Source organism: Oncorhynchus mykiss, chromosome 7 (assembly GCF_013265735.2).
Source record: "Oncorhynchus mykiss isolate Arlee chromosome 7, USDA_OmykA_1.1, whole genome shotgun sequence".
In the NCBI taxonomy this organism is placed as follows: Eukaryota; Metazoa; Chordata; class Actinopteri; order Salmoniformes; family Salmonidae; genus Oncorhynchus; species Oncorhynchus mykiss.
This window is the reverse complement of record NC_048571.1, coordinates 59,587,655-59,611,512: the sequence shown is the minus strand read 5'-3', so window position 1 is coordinate 59,611,512 and position 23,858 is coordinate 59,587,655. Positions and strand designations below refer to the sequence as shown.

At 43.6% G+C, this 23,858-nt stretch overlaps 1 protein-coding gene across 1 annotated transcript in view; it reads left to right on the top strand.

Moving 5' to 3' along the window:
* The first annotated feature begins 11,887 nt into the window (after positions 1 to 11,887).
* The window catches only part of LOC110528116 (rho guanine nucleotide exchange factor 25), a 43,566-nt gene continuing 31,595 nt past the window's right edge, over positions 11,888 to 23,858 (top strand). Inside the window, exon 1 of the mRNA XM_021609937.2 lies at positions 11,888 to 12,322. Within this exon, the coding sequence (XP_021465612.1) occupies positions 12,229 to 12,322 (94 nt within the window). The 5' untranslated portion in view covers positions 11,888 to 12,228. The remainder of the gene's footprint in view (positions 12,323 to 23,858) is intronic.

The following is a 23,858-nucleotide window of genomic DNA, read 5'->3' as shown; positions in this document are numbered from 1 at the left end:
AGTTCTTGGGTTTTACCTCATACGTTTTTTCATGGACACACTCATTCGTCCTATCTCCTGATATGGGACTGGAAAGAAGCTACAATATCTTTCAGGGAAAGGAACTGGGGCCATGTCTAAAACCAAATCTATGTTTTAACCAAAGTCATGGGTCTGGCTAATATTGGATTGTTGGCAGTTGATCACTAATGAATCTCCAATGGTTATGGCTTTGAAAAAGGATTTAAATAGACATATTCCCTGCTGGTTATTACTAATCATTTTCTGTTTTTTATTCACTCAGTAACTCAGTCATAAACATATATAAAAACATTCTGTTGGGGAGAGTAGGGAAGTTGAGCAAAAGGGGTAAGTTGAGCTACCTTGTTTCTCAGAAACCATATACAAAATTAATAATTTCACCAAATAATTAGGAAGTCATCATTTCATGGAGTCTGTGAAGGAAGAAACCACATGGAAAAAGTGGTAAGCAACTTACGTCCAAATAGATTTTCACCAAGTCAAATGAATTTATTGTGTTAAAGGTTACATGATGTTTGTATCTAAACCAAAGTAAATCATTTTAAGATTGTTCTATACATCAGTTAGTGTCTCCATAAGCTTCAATATGAGCTCCTACACCTAACATGATGAAGGTGCATCCTTGTAGCTGTGGGCTAATATAGTAAAAATATTTGCCTTGGGGTAAGTTGAGCCAATGACCATGGGGTAAATTGAGCAAATATTTGAGCAAACTCAAGTGTTTTCTTCCCAGGCAAATGCAAGGCATTATCATTAGGATATGAGGTATCAACAGGGCCTATGTTGTAAGTGTTTAAAAAAGTACAATGTCTGTGTTAGGTGTTAAGCCTGTGTTAAAAGATGCTTAAAATTATTCAAATACAAAAATAAATTGTGTGTGTGTTGAATCATCTTTGGGAAAAAAATATAGATGTGGATTTTAAAATGTTGTGGTAATTTCATTCAATACAGAAATTTGTAGACGGCTTAACTTACTCCATACCTGGGATAAGTTGTGCCCCATACCTGAGATAAGTTGTGCCCCATACCTGGGATAAGTTGTGCCCCATACCTGGGATAAGTTGTGCCCCATACCTGGGATAAGTTGTGCCCCATACCTGAGATAAGTTGTGCCCCATACCTGGGATAAGTTGTGCCCCATACCTGGGATAAGTTGTGCCCCATACCTGGGATAAGTTGTGCCCCATACCTGGGATAAGTTGTGCCCCATACCTGGGATAAGTTGTGCCCCATACCTGGGATAAGTTGTGCCCCATACCTGGGATAAGTTGTGCCCCATACCTGGGATAAGTTGTGCCCCATACCTGGGATAAGTTGTGCCCCATACCTGGGATAAGTTGTGCCCCATACCTGGGATAAGTTGTGCCCCATACCTGGGATAAGTTGTGCCCCATACCTGGGATAAGTTGTGCCCCATACCTGGGATAAGTTGTGCCCCATACCTGGGATAAGTTGTGCCCCATACCTGAGATAAGTTGTGCCCCATACCTGGGATAAGTTGTGCCCCATACCTGGGATAAGTTGTGCCCCATACCTGGGATAAGTTGTGCCAAGAGACCACTTTTTTGGGGCAAACTACAGTGTTTTTTCTAAACTGTAAAGTTTCATGAATTCTGATTATTTCCAGGAATGCACAACATCCCGAAATATATATAGGTATCTTTGCTAAAAAGAAAACTATATTTCCCTTGACGGAGTGATGCTGAATGTAAAAAATGGCTCAGCTTACCCCGCTCTCCCCTACATACGCTCACACACACTGAATCAAATTTTCCCATTCTAACTTACTTTCAGTGTATCAAACACATACACACGAAGCCTACATCACATGTACAAATGGTATCTGGAGGAGGACAACAGTGCAATGCTGCAACTGTCTGAAAACTGTTTTTGTGTTGTCTCAGAGGTACAGGCCACTAGGGCAAATGGTGAGTGGGTGTTTTGAGAGTGTTATAACTTTGTGTTTTATACAGAGGACAAACAATGCCTCTGTTAGTGATGATACTAGGATTCTTGGAAACATAATGTGTGGCTCTCACAGAAACAAGCATTACAAAGCAAACTTACACACACACACACACACACACACACACACACACACACACACACACACACACACACACACACACACACACACACACACACACACACACGCACACACACACACACACACACACACACACACACACACACACACACACACACACACACACACACACACACACACACACAGTATAAGCAAATATATAAACACAGACAAGCGTATACACATACAGTACAAGTCAAAAGTTTGGACGCACCAACTCATTCAACGATTTTTGTTTATTTTGACCATTTTCTACATTATAGAATAATACTGAAGAAATCAAAACTTTGATATAACCCATATTGAATCATGTAGTAACCAAAAAAGTGTTAAACAAATCAAAATATACTTTATATTTTTCAAAGTAGCCACCCTTTGCCTTAATGACAGCTTTGAACACTCTTGGAATTCTCTCAACCAGCTTAACCTGGAATGATTTTCCAATAGTCTATAAAAGGAGTTTCCACATATGCTGAGCACTTGTTGGCTGCTTTTCCTTCCCTCTGCGGTCCAACTCATCCCAAACTATCTGAATTGGGTTGAGGTCGGGTGATTGTGGAGGCCAGGTCATCTCATGCAACACTCCATCACTCTCATTCTTGGTCAAATAGTCTTTACAGAGCTTGGAGGTGTGTTGGGTCATTGTCCTGTTGAAAAACAAATTATAGTCTCACTAAGCTCAAACCAGATGGGATGGCATATCGCCGCAGAATGCTGTGGTAGTCATGCTGGTTAAGTGTGCCTTGAATTCAAAATAAATCACAGACAGTGTCACTAGCAAAGCACCCCCACACCATCACACCTCCTCCTCCATGCTTCATGGAGGGAACCAGACATGCGTAGATCATCCATTAACCTACTCTGCGTTTCACAAAGACATGGCGATTGGAACCAAAAATCTCAAATTTGGACTCATCAGACCAAAGGACAAATTTCCACTGGTCTAATGTCCATTGCTCATGTTTCTTGGCCTAAGCAAGTCTCTTCTTATTATTGATGTCCTTTAGTAGTGGTTTCAAATCAAATCAAAATCTAATTTAATTTTATTTGTCACATACACATGGTTAGCAGATGTTAATGCAAGTGTAGTGAAATGCTTGTGCTTCTAGTTCCGACAATGCAATAATAACCAACGAGTAATCTAACCTAACAATTTCACAACAACTACCTTATACACAGAAGTGTAAAGGGATGAAGAATATGTACATAAAGATATATGAATGAGTGATGGTACAGAACGGCATAGGCAAGATGCAGTAGATGGTATCGAGTACAGTATATACATATGAGATGAGCAATGTAGAGTATGTAAACATTATATTAAGTGGCATTGTTAAAAGTGGCTAGTGATACATTTTTTACATCAATTTCCATTATTAAAGTGGCTGGAGTTGAGTCAGTATGTTGGCAGCAGCCACTCAATGTTAGTGATGGCTTTTTAACAGTCTGATGGCCTTGAGATAGAAGCTGTTTTTCAGTCTCTCTAATAGCTTGTTTGATTGCCTTGCGGAGGGAATAGCTACACTGTTTGTATTCAGTCATGTTTCCGGTCACCTTGCCCTGGTTAAAAGCAATGGTTTGCGCTTTCAGTTTCGTGCGAATGCTGCTATCAATCCACGGTTTCTGGTTTGGGAATGCTTTAATAGACATCACTGATGTACTTGTTAATAAACTCGCTCACCGAATCAGCGTATTCGTCAATGTCGTTGTTTGACGCAATGCGGAACATATCCCAATCCACGTGATCGAAGCAGTCTTGAAGCGTGGAATCAGATTTGTCGGGCCACTGTAAATGCTTCACAGCGTTCAAGTAACAGACACATCTCAACATCAACTATTCAGAGGAGGCGAGAATCAGTTCTTCATGGTTGAATTGCTGCAAAGAAACCAGAGACTAAAACAGGAAGCTCCAGTGCTCAGGTCTGTTCAGCCCCAAAACATCACTGCTCTAGAGGAGATCTGCATGGAGGAATGGGCCAAAATACCAGCAACAGTGTGTGAAAACCTTGTGAAGACTTACAGAAAACATTTGACCTCTGTCATTGCCAACAAAGGGTATATAACAAAGTATTGAGATAAACTTTTGTTATTGACCAAATACTTATTTTCCACCATAATTTGCAAATAAATTCATTAAAATCCTACAATGTGATTATCTGGATTTTTTTTCTTCTCATTTGTCTGTCATAGTTGAAGTGTACCTATGATGAAAATTACAGGCCTCTCTCATCTTTGTAAGTGGGAGAACTTGCACAATTGGTGGCTGACTAAATACTTTTTTGCCTCACAGTATTTGGGCTGCAATTTCCGAGGCTGCTTACTCTAATGAACTTATCCTCTGCAGCAGAGGTAATTCTGGGTCTTCCTTTCCTGTGGCAGTCCTTATGAGAGCGAGTTTCATCATAGCGCTTGATTGTTTTTGCGACTGCACTTGAAGAAACTTTCAAAGTTCTTGAAATGTTCTGCATTGACTGCTGTTCATGTCTTAAAGTAATGATGGACTGTCATTTTTATTTGCTTATTTCAGCTGTTCTTGCCATAATATGGACTTGGTCTTTTACCAAATAGGGCTATCTTCTGTATACCACCCCTACCTTGTCACAACTCAACTGATTGGCTCAAACGCATTAAGAAGTTAACTTTTAATAAGGCACACCTGTTCATTGAAATGCATTCCAGGTGACTACCTCATGAAGCTGGTTGAGAGAATGCCAAGAGTGTGCAAAGCTGTCATCAAGGCAAAGGGTGGCAACTTTGAAGAATCTAAAATCTAAAATCTATTTTGATTTGTTTAACACTTTTTTGGTTACTACACGATTTCATATGTGTTATTTCATAGTTTTGATGTCCTCACTATTACTATACAATGTAGAAAATAGTCAAAATTAAGAAAAACCCTTGAATGAGTAGGCGGGTCCAAATATTTGACTGGTACTGTGTGTCCATAGACATACAGCCAGACAACAGAGAACATTTGGTGGAGACACAGAAGTGCAAGGTGTGCCAATGGTTTGTTCTTTCTTTCTCTCTCTCCCTCTCTCTCTCTCTCTCTCTCTCTCTTTCTCTCTCACTCCCTCTCTCTCTCTCTCACTCCCTCTCTCTCTATCTCTGTCTTTCATTCCAATGCGGGGAAAAGAGAAGAAAGTGTAGGAAAAGAGATACAGTATATAATGTAATGTTATTGGTCACATGCACCGAATACAACAAGTGTAGACTTTACAGTGAAATGCTTACTTACAAGCACATTCCCAACAATGCAGAGATAAAAAGCACATTGTAACACAAAAACAATAATGAGGCTATATACAAGGAGTACCAGTACCGAGTCAATGTACAGGGGTACGAGGTAGTTGAGGTAGTTGAGGTAATAAAGTATTTACATGTAGGTAGGGGTAAAAGTGACTAGGCAATCATGGTATATAATAAACAGAGTAGCAGCGTATTTTAAATGTGGAAGTGTGTCTATGTGTGGGTGTGTGTGTTTTGTGTTTGTGAGCATACGTGTGTTGGGAGTGTCAGTGTAATATGTGTGAGTGTGTGGGTAGAGGTGAGAGTACATAGAACCAGTGCAAGGAAGTTAGTGCAAAACATTCAGATAAATAATTAAATAATAAAGGGGGTCAATGTAAACATTCCAGGAAGCCATTAGATTAACTGATCAGCAGTCTTATGGCTTTGGGTAGAAGCTGTTCAGGTGCCTTTTGGTTCCAGACTTGGCGCTCCGGTACCACTACCTGTGCGGTAGCAGAAAGAGCAGTCTATGACTTGGATGGCTGGAGTCTTTAACAATTTTAGGGCATTCCTCTGACACCGCCTGGTATAGAGGTCCTGGATGGCAGGGAGCTCGGCCCCAGTGATGTTCTGGGCTGTACGCACGACATGAGAGAAAGCGATAAGAAGAGGGAGGTTGCTAGGGGAAGGATGAGGAAAAGGGTGAAATGGTTGGGTACATCTGATACCCAATACCAAAGAAGGCAGTTGGGGTGGGTAAGGAGCAAATGGAAATCTGTTACAGAACTTCGACATGATAGAGGAATTTGTTCTGTTTTTTCATAGAGTTTGAAGGGGTTTTATAGGATAGATTTGGTTAGATGGACATTTTTAGCTTGTGCTGAAGGTTCTGAAGGTTCAGAAGCTGCTCTGAGAGCACGAGACTACTGGGAAAAGGGAGGAAAAGAATCTAAGGGTTTGAAGAGAAGATACACAGAAAGCATAGAATGACATGTATCTTCTTCCATGTAAGCTGCAGTAAGGTAGTTTACACAATATACATCACAGAAGACTGAAGTATAGGAAAAGCGTTTAACTTAGAAACACCTGATTTTCTGTGTAAAAAAACAATGTTATTAATTATGAAAAGTATTAATCACATTCCACCCATGAGGCCACTGAAGGGCCATTTGGTCATTTGTCTGCAGGAAAGGGCTACGAGCCACATCATATCACTGTAAGATAACAGGTAAACACACAGTGCATCCAGAAAATATTCAGACCCCTTGACTTTTTCCACATTTTGTAATGCTACAGCCTTATTCTAAAATTGATAAAATATTTTTTTACAAACAATAAACAATAACAATAACCAATGAATTGAAAACAGATTGTTAGATTTTTTTGCAAATGCATAAAAAAAAATATATAAAACAGAAATACCATATTTACATAAGTATTCAGACCCTTTGCTATGAGACACGAAATTGAGAGAAGGTACATCCTGTTTCCATTGATCATCCTTGAGATTTTTCTACAACTCGATTGGGGTCCATCTTTGGCAAATTCAATTGATTGTACAGGATTTGGAAAGGCACCTGCACCTGTCTATATTAGGTCACACAGTTGACAGTGCATGTCAGAGCCAACCAGAGCCAACCAAGACTCGTCCTAGAGCTGGCTGCCCGGCCAAACTGAGCAATCGGGTAGAAGGGCCTTGGTCAGGGAGGTGACCAAGGACCCGATGGTCACTCTGACAGAGCTCCAGAGTTCCTCTGTGGAGCTGGGAGAACCTTCCAGAAGGACAACCATCTCTGTAGCACCACCAATCAGGCCTTTGTGGTAGAGTGGTCACTCCTCAGTAAAAGGCACATGACAGCCCACTTGGAGTTTGCCAAAAGGCACCTAAAGGACTCTCAGACCATGAGAAACAATATTGTCTGATTAAAGAAAGATTGAACTCTTTGGCTGAATGCCAAGCGTCACATCTGGAGGAAACCTGGCACCATCCATATGGTGATGCATGGTGGTGACAGCATCATGCTGTGTGGATGTTTTTCAGGGACAAGGACTGGGAAACTAGTCAAGATTGAAAGAAAGATTAACGGAGAAAAGTACAGAAAGATGCTTGATGAAAACCTGCTCTAGAGCGCTCAGGACCTCAGACTGGGGCCAAGGTTCACCTTCCAACAGGACAGCGACCCTAAGCACACAGCTAAGACAACATAGGAGTGGCTTCGGGACAAGTCTCTGAATGTCCTTGAGTGGCCCAGCCAGAGCCCGGACTTGAACCTGATCAAACATTTCTGGAGAGACCTGAAAATAGATGTACAGCGACGCTCCCCATCCAACCTGATAGAGCTTGAGAGGATCTGCAGAGAAGAATGGCAAAAACTCCCCAAATACAGGTGTGCCAAGCTTGTAGCGTCATACCCAAGAAGACTCAAGGCTGTAATCGCTGCCAATAGTGCTTCAACAAAGTACTGAGTATAGGGTGTCTGTGCCCAATAATGTTTGCACTATGTTTTGTGCTGCTACTATGTTGTGCTGCTGCCATGTTGTGTTGCTACCATGTTGTTGTCATGTTGAGTTGCTACCATGCTGTATTTTCATGTGTTGCTGCCATGCTATGTTGTTGTCTTAGGTCTCTTTATGTAACGTTAGGGTGTCTCTCTTGTCATGATGTGTGTTTTGTCCTATATTTGTAATTTATTTTAAATGTTTAATCCCAGCCCCAGTCCCCACAGGAGGCCTTTAGCCTTCTGGTAGGCCGTCATTGTAAATAAGAATTTGTTCTTAACTGACTTGCCGAGTTAAATAAAGGTCAAATAAAAAATATAAATATATATTCTTATGTAAATGTAACATTTCAGTTTTTTATTTGTAATGCATTTGCAAAAAAAATCTAAAACACTGTTTTTGCTTTGTCGTTATGGGGTATTATGTGTAGATTGAGGAGGGAAAAAACAATTGAATCAATTTTAGAATAAGGCTGTAACGTAACAAAATGTGGGAAATGTCAAGGGGGGGTCTGAATACTTTCTGAATGCACGGTATTTGTAGGACTACTGGTAAAAGTAGAAATGCAGAGTGCTACATGTCTCTTTGGAGGACTGTATGGCTCCATATACTTTACATAAGATCCAGATAGTGTATTTCCCACAGATGATATCATGGGCGCAACTTTGGTTTTAGAAGTGGGGGGGACACAATTATTATTATAGATTTTTTATCCAGTCGGATAAACACTCCAAACAGCATCCGCATGGTCCTAAAGCACACCGTTTCCTCTTTTTGTATCACATTCCAATGATAAAACTGGGGGGACAAAAATGCAATTTCAGAATGTGGGGGGGACATGTCCCTATCACCAGTGAAAGTTGCACCCCTGGAAGATATAAGAGACAACTATTCTGGGGCTGAGATAGTGAGAGAGGGTGGCTGGTGGCTTTAACATTCCCTCAGTTAAATGTAATCTTTCCAGAATTATTACCAATGACCAGATGCAATGGGTCCAGTCTAATTTCATTTAGTCAAATGAAATGTAAGATTTATTAATTTTGTAATTTCATTGCGTGAATTATCCAGTGTGTTTGGTTTAATTCATTCTGAAAGGTTTTACTCTGTCCTAAATCTATCTCATGTTGAAGATTTCCGAGACAAAGGAGGACCGGCTGCTGCTTGGTTAGCAGAAGTGGAGAGCAGTGAGGGGTTTCAGATGGAGACTGAGACCTAGTGAGATCCTGGGACTGGGGAAAAAAAGAAAAAAGATAAGGAAGGGGTGGTGGGGGGTGATGGGGGTGGATGGTAAGGGGAAGTGTGCTGTCAAATATAGCAGCATTCTATTAAGGGTCAGTTTGACCTGTCAATCAGAATCAAAACAACCATCAACTCTAGGGGGTCACACAAAAGTATTTAAAGGATCCAAATTGATAATATGATGCAGTGCTTTGCTTCACCACTAGGTGGCAGTATCAGACCAAGTCTTTGTGCCTTGGGCTGTATCCCTCCTCGCTGCAGACAGGGCAGGTAAACACAGCAAGGCCTGCCTATCTGTCTGCAGCTGGAGGGCTCCAGGCCAGAGTTCTGCAGTCTGTCCCAAGTCCCCCTCCCTCTTCTCCCCGTCTCCAGCAGAGGAACTGTCTAACTATATCCCAAATGATACCCTATTTCCTACATAGTGCACAACTTTTAACCAGAGCCCTATAGGCCTTGGTCAAAAGTAGTACGCTATACAGGAAACAAGGTGCAATTTGGGACAAACGTCTGACGGCTCCTTAGCCCCAACCAGAGCAGAGGGTAGGGAAGGAAAGGAAGGAGGAAGGCAAATTAGATTTGGTAGGGAGAGAAATCAAGCCACATTTCCTTGAGCAGGAGTTGGAAATGGTTTCAGGAGAGTGCAGAAAGGAAGAAGTGGTACCGGGGCTGGGATTGGGTCAGGGTGCAGATGTTTACACAGTTTGGATTGGGAAGGAAAGGCTGATCTGAAGGTGTTTTGGTTCTAGAAGCATAGTTATGTCTACTCTACCCTCACCTTCTGAGCAACAATTCCATACTACCAGCAGCACAGTGATCCAACCCTTCAACATACACACGTATGCAACACACACACACATTGGAGAAAGATCAACGCTTTTCAGCTCACTGGGTTCGTCATTTAAGCAGGGGTTTTAAAGAGGCTTAAGTAGATGGCCAAGGGACCAAGCGCATTTAGATATTTTTATAGCCTTAATCTCCTGGGTAGATTCAGATTGCTGGGTTGTGCTGGTCTACCCATGATCGAGAGAGTGGATAGAGAGAGGGCGTGAGATAGAGGATGGATGGAGAGAGATGGATGATGAGACAGAGAGGGTGAGAGAATGAGAGACACATATGCTGCTTCTTCACAACCTTCCTATAATTTCTGCTCCAGTAAGCCTGCTGCAGTCGTTCTCCATTTCTAGGTTCATATAAATTATTTTACACGTAGCTCTCCATGGAGTAAACGCTACCACGGCCACACGCACCTGTGCTGCTGAGATCATCTGGTCATAATTATTTTATCTGAGATTAGAGAAAACAAGACTCCAGGCTTCAGGCATGCTTTGTTATTTACTGTCACGCCCTGACCGTAGAGAGCTTTATATGTCTCTATTTTGGTTTGGTCAGGGTGTGATTTGGGTGGGCATTCTATGTTCCTTGTTCTATGATTTGTATTTCTGTGTGTTTGGCCGGGTGTGGTTCTCAATCAGAGGCAGCTGTCTATCATTGTCTCTAATTGAGAACCATACTTAGGTAGCCTTTTTCCCCACATGTATTGGTGGGTAGTTGTCCATGTATAGTTGCCTCTGAGCACTTCGTTGGCGCCACGGTTTCGGTTGATGTTTATTGTTTTGTTGGTGAAGTATGTACGCTCCCCCACGCTGCACCTTGGTCCACTGTTTCCACCTTAGACGATCGTGACAACTACTTTATTAAAAACGAAAGTTTTTTCTCTTTAACCAAGTTGATTATTTATCTTTAGGCTTCATTAGTGGTAAACAACCACATTTAGAAATGACAAAATATTAGATCCATGTACCTCAATATTTTTTGACAGGTGACATTTTGCGTTGAGCAAGACTAGTGGCATCCAGGGAAAGTGTTGAAAAACAAATTTGGGACATGAAGGGGTTTCTGTAAGAATTACAGGTGTGTGCGCGTGCATTTTGAATGTGTGTTGCTGAACGCTGTTGATATGCACGTGTTTACATAGACAAATGAGCCTCAAAGATATCGTAAACATTTGGTATACACCCAGTTCTGTATTGACCAGTTTCATTCCTTATACTCCAATCAAACATTTAGGCAAAGATATATGCACTTACATGGAGACATTAATGACACTACCAGGAATAAAGGAGAACAGAACGTATACAGCAAACAGGTATACCATAAGGTCAGTTAACAGTGAGTATTATAAACATTCACTTTCCCACAAAAAAATCCATAGGAAGAAAAAGAGAGGCAGGGTTGCCAGGATAATGTCCGGGTGAGAGATGCAGACACCATGGGTGCATTTCAGTTGAGGATTTGCCATGGTGTTTTACCCAAAAGACTCAATCTTTTCTGTTTCCATCTACTCAGACCTGCAGCCATGTCTCACTGGGGCATGGCTCCGGGTGAACCTGCCCTGACAAGGGGCCAAGCCCAGGCCCTGGGTACTTTTCAGCCTCAATTTACCAACAATGGCTAACTCTGAACTTTAACACCTTCTTGAAAAGCAACTGTCTTGAATGAGGTGTTGATTCTGCTCGCCCCAAGTCTTAGTGTCACACTCCTGATGGAAACACAACTACACTGGAGCTGACATTAACATAAACATTGGTGACAGACTGGTGTGGGGGTAAGTGTTATTGGAAAAGCACCATGAGTAAATGAGAATGAAAGCTCAGGCTGGTGTGGTGAGGGAAAATAGGAAGGAGAAAAAAGGTAGAAAAAAATACGAAGAGGAGGGAACTACATGCTGGAATAGCCAGCGAGCAGAGCTGTAGACTCCACCCCCCCCCTCCCTGCCTCCCTCTATCTCTCTATTTCTATCTCTCTCTCTGTTCCACACACACATAATGCTAGCCCACTATCTGACCACAGAGTGAGCTCAGTGAATTGTGGAAAGCATATTGTTTCTCCACATCTCTCCCTCTCTCTTTCACTCTTCCACAGGGGATCCTAAAAGACTGGACTATTTCTTCTTTGGATATCCTCCTCCTGCTTTGGGATTTAACTGAGAGTAGAGCAAGCTTTCTTTCTTTTTCTTTCCTGAAATGTTTTATCTTCTGGGGATTACCACAGAAATACCTCCTGTGTGCGTTTGAGCGTGAGTGTGTGTGAGTGTGTGTGCCCTGTGCCATGCCCACCCCTGGTCGTTTTGGGACTAACGGCAGTGGATCAGCATGAAGGGGGGTCACCATCAGCGGGGGTGCGGGTGTCAACACCTGTTCCGAAAAGTACTGGCTAAGTGTGGCTGCTGCTACGCCCGAGTTCGAGGTTGGTACATCTCTGCCTTATGTCCGTCATTTTCACCCAGCTACCTCTCTTCGCTTTAATGGTCTCAGATGAGATGGGAGTTTAGTTTGCTTTCTCAGTTATACTGTAGGTCAGATGGTCTGTGCAGTTGTGAAGTCTGTGTTTTTTGTTTCTGTAAACTTACACATGTTTGTCCGAGATGGTTTGAGATCAGATGATGAGATAGAATCAGCAGTGCTCCATCGATTGTTGGTTGATATTCAATCTGTTTTTAGGTCAGATAATACTAGCAAATGGGCACCATTAAGTATAGCCTATACTCTTCTTCACTGTCCAAATCTGTTGTTCTGTGATCAGATATTGAGACTGAGACACTGCTACAGCTATAGGCTGAGAGAATTGATCCTTTTTATTGGGGTATTATGACTCATACTATTGTACTCTATTGGAATGAATGGCAGTAGAGGTATAATCCTGATTTTACTTATGCAGGAAAATAAAACAAAGGCGTGTGATATATCAGAAATTGTGTAATAGAACATTTTTGTCAACCTACAATATTGTCATATAATCATAAATACAGTTTATATGCATTTTATACAAATGTTCCATATAAATAGCTTCTAAAATATATGTAAACTGACCATAAATGTCTACATTTTTGTTTTCTTGAAAAGCTGAGAGTGCTGTTATATGATACAATATCAGTACTTGTTGTATTTACAACTTGTTCTAACATCTACTGATTTCCGCCAGTGTATGGCTGTGGATTCACTGCATTGTTTGAATGGAATGTTGACATATTGGCAATTCATTTGAAACATTTATGGAATCCTTCCTCTAAAACTGTCTGACTAGCTAGCTAACAAACATATAGTGCTGATAAATTCTTCAAATTCTTTATTTTACACAATATCTTACCACAGAAATGGCAACGATGGTTGACCAACTCCCTGACCAAAATGGCTGACCTTTATTCCATCATAAGAAGGTTCACCCAATTCTCGCATTCTAAGTCCTAATTCTATGGGGGCGACCTCTAGGAGGTGTGTGGTACGTCAGTGTCTCTATCTTTCTCTCACTCTTTCATTTTCTTTTTTTTGTCAGTCTGTCTGTCCTTCTCCCTCTTACCTCCTCATTCCTTTCCACTCTTCTCTCTTGTTCTCTCGGGGGAGAGACAGCTGACGATAATTGATGGTGATGTTTTGCTGAGACTCCAACTCCTCCAGAGGAAATGAAATGAAATGTCTTTGGGCCCTGGTTGTGTTCACTCTGCTCTGGGGTTTGCAGCAGACACATTGCTAGTCTCATGCGGACACGGGAAGCTGTGCAGAATGTGAAAATGCATCACGCTACACATCTAGTTAGAGAGACTATCAGTTAAATAAAGTTAGAACAGTGACATAATTGTTGTATTCTCAGTAATATAGAGTTCAAACAAAAACAGTAACCATACAGCGCCTTCGGAAACTCTTCAGACCCCTTGACTTTTTCCACATTTACATTACAGCCTTATTCAAACATCTCATCAATCTACACACAATACCCCAAACAGATTTGTAGATTTTTTTTCTAATTTATTACAAATGAAAAACGTGAAATATCGCATTTGCAACAGTATTCAGAACCTTTACGCAGTACTTTGTTGAAGCACATACGGCAGTGATTACAGCATCGAGTCTTCTTGGGTATGACGCTACAAGCTTAGCACACCTGTATTTGGGGAGTTTCTCCCATTCTTCTCTGCAGATTCTCTAGTTCTGTCAGGTTAGATGGGTGCGTCGCTGCACAGATATTTTCATATCTCTCCAGAGATGATCGATTGGGTTCAAGTCCGGGCTCTGGCTGGGCCACTCAAGGACATTCACAGACTTGTCCTGAAGCCACTCCTGCGTTGTATTGGCTGTGTGCTTAGGGTCGTTGTGCTGTTGAAAGGTGAACCTTCACCCTAGTCTGAGGTCCTGAGCGCTCTGGAGCACGTTTTCATCAAGGACCTCTCTATACTTTTCTCCATTAATCTTTGCCTCGATCCTGACTACTCTCCCAGTCCCTGCCACTGAAAAACCTCCCACAGCACGATGCTGCCATGGTGCCAGGTTTCCTCCAGACGTGACACTTGGCATTCAGAAGTTATGCTTGGCATTCAGGCCAAAGAGTTCAGACCAGACAATATTGTCTCTCATGGTCTGAGAGTCTTTAGGTGTCTTTTGGCAAACAACAAGCTGGCTGTCATGTGCCTTTTACTGAGGAATGGCTTCTGTCTGTCATAAAGGCCTGATTGGTGGAGTGCTGCAGAGATTGTTGTCCTTCTGGAAGTTTCTCCCATCTCTACAGAGGAACTCTGGAGCTCTGTCAGAGTGATGACCGAGTTCTTGGTCACCTCCCTGACCAAGGCCCTTCTCCCCCGATTGCTCAGTTTGGCTGGGAGGCCAGCTCTAGGAAGAGTTTTGGTGTTTCCAAATTTCTTCCATTTAAGAATGATGGAGGCCACTATGTTCTTGGGGATCTTCAATTCTGTAGAAATGTTTTGGTACCCTTCCCCAGATCTGTGCCTCGACACAATCATGTCTCGGCGCTCTACGAACAATTCCTTCAACCTCATGGCTTGGTTTTTGCTCTGACATGCACTGTCAACTGTGAGACCTTATATAGACAGGTGTGTGCCTTTCCAAATGATGTCCAATCAATTGAATTTACCACAGGTGACTCCAATCAAGTTGTAGAAACATCTCAAGGATAATCAACAGAAACAGGATGCACCTGAGATCAATTCATAGCAAGGGTCTGAATAATTAAGTAAATCAAGTATTTCTGTTTATTACATTTAATACATTTGAAAACATTTCTAGAAAGCTGTTTTCGCTTTGTCATTTTGGGGTATTGTGTGTAGATTGCTCAAGATTTTTTTTTATTTAAAAAAAATATATTTTAGAATAAGGATGTAACGTAATGAAAAGTGAAAAAAGTCAAGGAGTCTGAATACTTTCTGAAGGCACTGTATACAGTACTATTGGGTTTAAACTAAGGTTGCAAAATGTACATAGACACTGTGACTCTCTGCTCAGTGATGTAGCGTTGACATAGACACTGTGACTCTCTGCTCAGTGAAGTAGGTTTGACATAGACACTGTGACTCTTTGCTCAGTGATGTAGGGTTGACATAGACACTGTGACCCTTTGCTCAGTGATGTAGGGTTGACATAGACACTGTGACCCTTTGCTCAGTGATGTAGGGTTTACATAGACACTGTGACCCTTTGCTCAGTGATGTAGGGTTGACATAGACACTGTGACTCTTTGCTCAGTGATGTAGGGTTGACATAGACACTGTGACTCTTTGCTCAGTGATGTAGGGTTGACATAGACACTGTGACTCTTTGCTCAGTGATGTAGGGTTGACATAGACACTGTGACCCTTTGCTCAGTGATGTAGGGTTTACATAGACACTGTGACTCTTTGCTCAGTGATGTAGGGTTTACATAGACACTGTGACCCTTTGCTCAGTGATGCAGGGTTTACATAGACACTGTGACCCTTTGCTCAGTGATGCAGGGTTTACATAGACACTGTGACCCTTTGCTCAGTGATGCAGGGTTTACAGATATCCCGAGAGAGTCAGCGATACGCTCACATCTGGAAATGTGCAGTGTCTCGGAATGTGCTGCTTTCGGATCATTGGATCATGGAAACGCTGGAGTCACTGAGTCACTCTGCCGAACATTCCTTTCCCCCAAAAAGCTAGGCTTAAGCAACCCCCTGACCCCCCCAATACACACACAAACTCTGAACAGCTATCCCCCACCCCCCCCCCAAAAAAACTGTTTCCGACAACTGAAAGGGGATTATGGAGCGCTGTGGTGAAGAAATGTTATGTTCATTATCGTCTGTTCACAGAAGCACAGAGCTGATGACTGCTGGATAGAAAAGTGCTGCTGTACTCTAACTTGGGGCTACAGGTGCTGTATGGTAACTGTCCAGTTCTGTGGCACATATGGGGTGCAGGGTAGCCTAGTGGTTAGAGCGTTGGACTAGTAACTGGAAGGTTGCAAGTTCAAACCCCGAGCTGACAAAGCACAAATCTGTCGTTCCTGACCAGGCAGTTAACCCACTGTTCCTAGGCCACCATTGAAAAATAAGAATTTGTTCTTAACTGACTTGCCTGGTAAAATAAATAAATACGTCTTCACATCAGAGAGTTGGTTGATGGGTGCAGATAACATAATTGATTGCTGACCACTGTGGTCTATTAGTATGGTTTATGTAGAACATATTGTCTACATAGACCATTGTCTAAACATTGTGGTATTTGACCATTGTGATACTCTCTCCTCTTTCTTTCTCCCCAATTTCGTGGTATCCAATTGTTGGTAGTTACTGTCTAGTCTCATCGCTACAAGTCCTGTACGGGCTCGGGAGATACGAAGGTCGAGAGCCATGCGTCCTCTGAAACACAACCCAACCAAGCCGCACTGCTTCTTAACACAGCGCGCATCCAACCCGGAAGCCAGCCGCATCAATGTGTCGGAGGAAACACCGTACACCTAGCGACCTAAAAATGGTCAAATACTCCAGCCACCCTAGCCATAGACTGTTCTCTGTTTCCGCACAACAAGCGTTACCGGAGCGCCAAGGCTAGGTCCAAGAGGCTTCTAAACAGCTTCTACCCCAGCTTCTTCCTTCACTGTAAAATACACCTGTTGTATTCGGCACATGTGACTAATACAAGACTAATACAATTTAATTAGATTTGAGAGGGAGAGCGAGAGAGCGAGAGAGAGAGATAGGGAGTTGAGGGGACAAACACACACCGGGGGGTTATGAAGGGAATCAAGGTCTAGAAACAACAGAAACACACAGAGAAAGAGAAAAGTAGGAGGTGGAAAGAAAGGAAAAGTAGAAGGCCTAACTGGCTCTAACCACTTTTCTCCCCTCATGTGTCCTAAGAGTGGAGGATGGAAAACCAGATGAGAGAGTGGAAAGACAGAGGAGAGAGAGAGGAAAGACAGAGGAGCGAGAGAGTAAAGACAGAGGAGAGAGAGAGAGAGGAAAGACAGAGAGAAATGACAGGCACTGTACCTGGCCCACCACAGGAGTCGCTAGTGACAAGGATATCCCTACCGGCCAAACCCCTCCCGGTCACGGCCGGCTGCAACAGAGCCTGGGCTCGAACCCAGAGTTTCTGGTGGCCTTAGACCACTGCACCACCCGGGAGGCCTGTACTCTCTCCTCTTTTTGACTAGAGGTCCTCTCAGTTCCTCAAAGCTCTGTCTTTGGCACAATTTAGCAGTGCTGTGAGCCTGCCCTGGCACAGAAACTGTACAGGAGAGCTCTCCTCTCCATGAGTTAGGGATGTCAGAGAGCTCCCTCCCTGCCAAAATATTTGTACTCTTGTAATCACGACTGTGTGTATGTGTGCGTGGGTTTGTTTAAGTGTGTGTACATGTTGAAGTGTGTTTGTACAGTGCAGAGATAATCTCCTCTCTCTTTCTGCCGACCCTGTTTTGATTCATTTCCTAATTTACCAAAGGCTAAATATAACGATACTGAGGCTTGAGGCATGTTTGAATGACAGATCTGCTGCCTGGCTGACTGAGGATTACATCCTCTATCCATCCTGCACATATCCTCAAATGCGAGCCAACGCACACACAAACACACATACGAATCTTCACGCAGATTGTCAACCGAACAACCTATTTGTGGAGCATGTTAACCTTTTAGCATGTCAGTGTAGATCCTACGTACCTTATCAACAGCCAAACAGACAAACTATATAGTGCACTATATTTGACCAGGGCCCATAGGAATAGGGTTGCTTTTGGGACATGGACCTAGTTTTATTCATCAAAGTGCAGTGATGTACCATAGCAATAACTGCTCTGTGCCGTAGTGCAGTAGAGCTGATATACCAGGAGAAGATGGAGACTCCAGAATATCATGCTGTTATAATCTGACTTCTGACTGGGACCATCCACATCAACAAGATAATACTGATCAACCAGAGAGCTTAATGCCCACTGGTTGTGTGTCTGTGTGTCTGTCTGTGTGTGTGTGTGTGAGTGTGTGAGTGTGTGTGTGTGTGTGTGTGTGTGTGTGTGTGTGTGTGTGTGTGTGTGTGTGTGTGTGTGTGTGTGTGTGTGTGTGTTCGTGGGTGTGCCTGTGTGTGTCACATCTCCCAGTGTGGTTGTAAGTATATTTGCAAGTGTCTGTCTGCCTTTCCTCTTTTTCTGTGACAGTGTTTGGTTTGCACAGAGTGGTGTGTGCGCGCGGGGGAGTCAGTACTGTGCCGGGACAGATTACCACTCTCTCCCTCTGTCTGTCCCTGTTTCTCTCTCCCCCCCTCTTAAATCCTCTGTTGTTCCAGTTGCTCAGGCAGTGATTAAAGTGCAGTTCTATCCATGCTGCAGAGACAAAGTAGATGTGTGAAATGGGTAAACTAGGAAAGCATTATGTTAGGATGGCACTCTTACTATGCTGCCTTTCTCTCACTCATTCCACCTTGTTGTCTTTCAAAGCAAGTGACAGCATATCTCTTACACCCAGTGTCTCTTTGGTCCTGGCCACTGCACCATATATACACACACACACACACGCACACGCACGCACACACGCACACGCACACACACACACACGCATGCACATGCACACAGCATAGACTAAGCCATGATGATGATCTCAGTGTATTTTCAACCATCATTCCTCTTGGAAGATCTATCTTTCTCTACAGTAATTGTCATGTGGCCTGTCAGACAGTGACAAAGTGTTCCTGTTAATGTGACAGTGATAATTGGTGTTTTAAAAGAAACTGAGTGAGGTCACCATGGTGGTTTGATGCTCTGTTATACTGAGAGAGAGAGAGAGAGAGAGAGAGAGAGAGAGAGAGAGAGAGACAGAGAGAGAGAGAGAGAGAGAGAGAGAGAGAGAGAGAGAGAGAGAGAGAGAGAGAGAGAGAGACAGAGAGAGAGAGAGAGAGAGAGAGAGAGAGAGAGAGAGAGAGAGAGAGAGAGATCGCTACAACACTGTATATAGACATAATATGACATTTGAAATGTATTCTTTTGGAACTTTTGTGAGTGTAATGTTTGTGAGTGTAATTCCTCTCTCTCTCTCTCTGTCTTTCCTCACTCTCTCCTCTGTCTTTACTCTCTCGCTCTCCTCTGTCTTTACTCTCTCGCTCTCCTCTGTCTTTCCACTCTCTCATCTGGCTTTCCATCCTCCACTCTTCGGATACATGAGGGGAGAAAAGTGGTTAGAGCCAGTTAGGCCTTCTACTTTTCATTTCTTTCCACCTCCTACTTTTCTCTTTCTCTGTGTGTTTCTGTTGTTTCTAGACCTTGATTCCCTTCACAACCCCCGGTGCGTGTTTGTCCCCACAACTCCCTATCCCTCTCTCTCCCTCTCATTATCAAAATCAAATCTAATCAAATTGTATTAGTCACATGCGCTGAATACAACAGTGAAGGAAGAATCTGGGCTAGAAGCTGTTTAGAAACCTCTTGGACCTAGTCTTGGCGCTCCGGTAACGCTTGTCGTGCGGTAGCAGAGAACAGTCTATGGCTAGGGTGGCTATAGCATTTGAACATTTTAAGAGCCTTCCTCTGACACCGCCTGGTATAGAGGTCCTGGATGACGGGAAGCTTGGCCCCAGTGATGTACTGGGCCGTACGCACTACCCTCTGTAGTGCCTTGCGGTCGGAGGCCGAGCAGTTGCCATACCAGGCAGTGATGCAACCAGTCAGGATGCTCTCGATGGTGCAGCTGTAGAACCTTTTTAGGATCTGAGGACCCATGACAAATATTTTTAGTTTCCTGAAGGGGAATTGGTTTTGTCGTGCCCTCTTCATGACTGTCTTGGTGTGTTGGACCATGTTAGTTTGTTGGTGATGTGGACACCAAGGAACATGAAGCTCTCAAGCTGCTCCGCTACAGCGCCGTCGATGAGAATGGGGGCGTGCCCGGTCCTCTTTTTCCTGTAATACACAATCATCTCCTTAGTCTTGCTCACGTTGAGGGAGAGGTTGTTGTCCTGGCACCACACGGCCAGGTCTCTGACCTCTTCCCTATAGGCTGTCTCGTCTTTGTCGGTGATCAGGCCTACCACTGTTGTGTCATCGGTAAACTTAATGATGGTGTTGGAGTCTTCCCTGGTTGTGCAGTCATGAGTGAACAGGGAGTACAGGAGGGGACTGAGCACGCACCCCTGAGGGGCCCCTGTGTTGAGGATGTGTTGTTACCTACCCTTAACACCTGGGGGCGGCCCGTCAAGAAGTCCAGGATCCAGTTGCAGAGGGAGGTGTTTAGTCCCAGGGTCCTTAGCTTATTGATTGGAGTAGGGTTTTCTGACCAGCACTTCCTGGCTACAGACATGAGTGCTATGGGTCAGTAGTCATTTAGGCAGGTTACCTTAGTGTTCTTGTGCACAGGGACTATGGTGGTCTGCTTAAAACATGTTGGTATAACAGACTCGGACAGGGAGAGGTTGAAAATGTCAGTGAAGACACTTGCCAGTTGTTCAGCGCATGCTCTCAGTACACGTCCTAGTAATCCATTTGGCCCTGCGACTTTGTGAATGTTGACCTGTTTAAAGGTCTTACTCACATTGGCTGTGGAGAGCGTGGTCACAGTCTTCCGGAACTGCTGGTGCTCTCATGGATGTTTCAGTGTTATTTGCCTCGAAGCGAGCATAGAAGTAGTTTAGCTCGTCTGATATTTTTTATTTTTTTTTATTTTACCTTTATTTAACCAGGCAAGTCAGTTAAGAACAAATTCTTATTTTCAATGACGGCCTGGGAACAGTGGGTTAACTGCCTGTTCAGGGGCAGAACGACAGATTTGTACCTTGTCAGCTCGGGGGTTTGAACTCGCAACCTTCCGGTTACTAGTCCAACGCTCTAACCACTAGGCTACCCTGCCGCCCCAATGATAGGCTCGTGTCACTGGGCAGCTCTAGGCTGTGCTTCCCTTTATAGTCTGTAATGGTTTGCAAGCATTGCCACATCCGACGAGCATCAGAGCCGGTGTGGTATTTTTTTTTATTTTTTTTATTTTTTATTTCACCTTTATTTAACCAGGTAGGCTAGTTGAGAACAAGTTCTCATTTGCAACTGCGACCTGGCCAAGATAAGGCATTGCAGTGTGAACAGACAACACAGAGTTACACATGGAGTAAACAATTAACAAGTCAAAAACACAGTAGAAAAAAGGGGAGTCTATATATACATTGTGTGCAAAAGGCATGAGAAGGTAGGCAAATAATTACAATTATGCAGATTAACACTGGAGTGATAAATGATCAGATGGTTATGTACAGGTAGAGATATTGGTGTGCAAAAGAGCAGAAAAATAAATAAATAAAAACAGTATGGGGATGAGGTAGGTGAAAATGGGTGGGCTATTTACCAATAGACTATGTACAGCTGCAGCGATCGGTTAGCTGCTCAGATAGCAGATGTTTGAAGTTGGTGAGGGAGATAAAAGTCTCCAACTTCAGCGATTTTTGCAATTCGTTCCAGTCACAGGCAGCAGAGAACTGGAACGAAAGGCGGCCAAATGAGGTGTTGGCTTTAGGGATGATCAGTGAGATACACCTGCTGGAGCGCGTGCTACGGATGGGTGTTGCCATCGTAACCAGTGAACTGAGATAAGGCGGAGCTTTACCTAGCATGGACTTGTAGATGACCTGGAGCCAGTGGGTCTGGCGACGAATATGTAGCGAGGGCCAGCCGACTAGAGCATACAAGTCGCAGTGGTGGGTGGTATAAGGTGCTTTACTGACAAAACGGATGGCACTGTGATAAACTGCATCCAGTTTGCTGAGTAGAGTGTTGGAAGCAATTTTGTAGATGACATCGCCGAAGTCGAGGATCGGTAGGATAGTCAGTTTTACTAGGGTAAGTTTGGCGGCGTGAGTGAAGGAGGCTTTGTTGCGGAATAGAAAGCCGACTCTTGATTTGATTTTCGATTGGAGATGTTTGATATGGGTCTGGAAGGAGAGTTTAGAGTCTAGCCAGACACCTAGGTACTTATAGATGTCCACATATTCAAGGTCGGAACCATCCAGGGTGGTGATGCTGGTCAGGCGTGCGGGTGCAGGCAGCGAACGGTTGAAAAGCATGCATTTGGTTTTACTAGCGTTTAAGAGCAGTTGGAGGCCACAACATCTGCTATCTGGATTTGGGTAAAGGAGAACCTGGAGAGGCTTGGGCGAGTAGCTGCGGGGGGGGGGGGGGGGGGGGGGAGCTGTTGGCCGAGGTTGGAGTAGCCAGGCGGAAGGCATGGCCAGCCGTTGAGAAATGCTTGTTGAAGTTTTCGATAATCATGGATTTATCGGTGGTGACCGTGTTACCTAGCCTCAGTGCAGTGGGCAGCTGGGAGGAGGTGCTCTTGTTCTCCATGGACTTCACAGTGTCCCAGAACTTTTTGGAGTTGGAGCTACAGGATGCAAACTTCTGCCTGAAGAAGTTGGCTTTAGCTTTCCTGACTGACTGTGTGTATTGGTTCCTGACTTCCCTGAACAGTTGCATATCGCGGGGACTATTCGATGTTAGTGCAGTCCGCCACAGGATGTTTTTGTGCTGGTCGAGGGCAGTCAGGTCTGGAGTGAACCAGGGGCTATATCTGTTCTTAGTTCTGCATTTTTTGAACGGAGCATGCTTATCTAAAATGGTGAGGAAGTTACTTTTAAAGAAAGACCAGGCATCCTCAACTGACGGGATGAGGTCAATGTCCTTCCAGGATACCCGGGCCAGGTCGATTAGAAAGGCCTGCTCACAGAAGTGTTTTAGGGAGCGTTTGACAGTGATGAGGGGTGGTCGTTTGACTGCGGCTCCGTAGCGGACACAGGCAATGAGGCAGTGATCGCTGAGATCCTGGTTGTAGACAGCGGAAGTGTATTTGGAGGGCCAGTTGGTCAGGATGACGTCAATGAGGGTGCCCTTGTTTACAGAGTTAGAGTTAGGAGTATGATTCGATCCTAGTCCTGTTTTGACACTTTGCCTGTTTGATGGTTCGTCGGAGGGCATGGCAGGATTTCTTATAAGCTTCCGAGTTAGTGCCCCGCTCCTTGAAAGCGACAGCTCTAGCCTTTAGCTCAATGCTGATGTTGCCTGTAATCCATGGCTTCTGGTTGGGGTCACTGTGGGAATTTCATCATCGATGCATTTATTGATGATACCATTGCCTGATGTGGTGTACTCCTCAATGCCATCGGAGGAATCCCAGAACATATTCCAGTCTGTGCTACCAAAACAGTCCTGTAGCTTAGCATCTGCTTCCTCTGACCACTTTTTTATTGATCGAGTTAAATTTTTGTTTGTAAGCAGGAATCAGGAGGATAGAATTATGGTCAGAGTTGCCAAATGGAGGGCGAGGGAGAGCTTTGTACGCATCTCTGTGTGTGGAGTAAAGGTGGTCTAGAGTTTTTTCCCTCTGGTTGCACATTTAACATGCTGATAGAAATTTGGTAAGACGGATTTAAGTTTCCCTGCATTAAAGTCTCCGGCTACTAGGAGCGCCGCCTCTGGGTGAACGTTTTCCTGTTTGCTTATGGCGAAATAC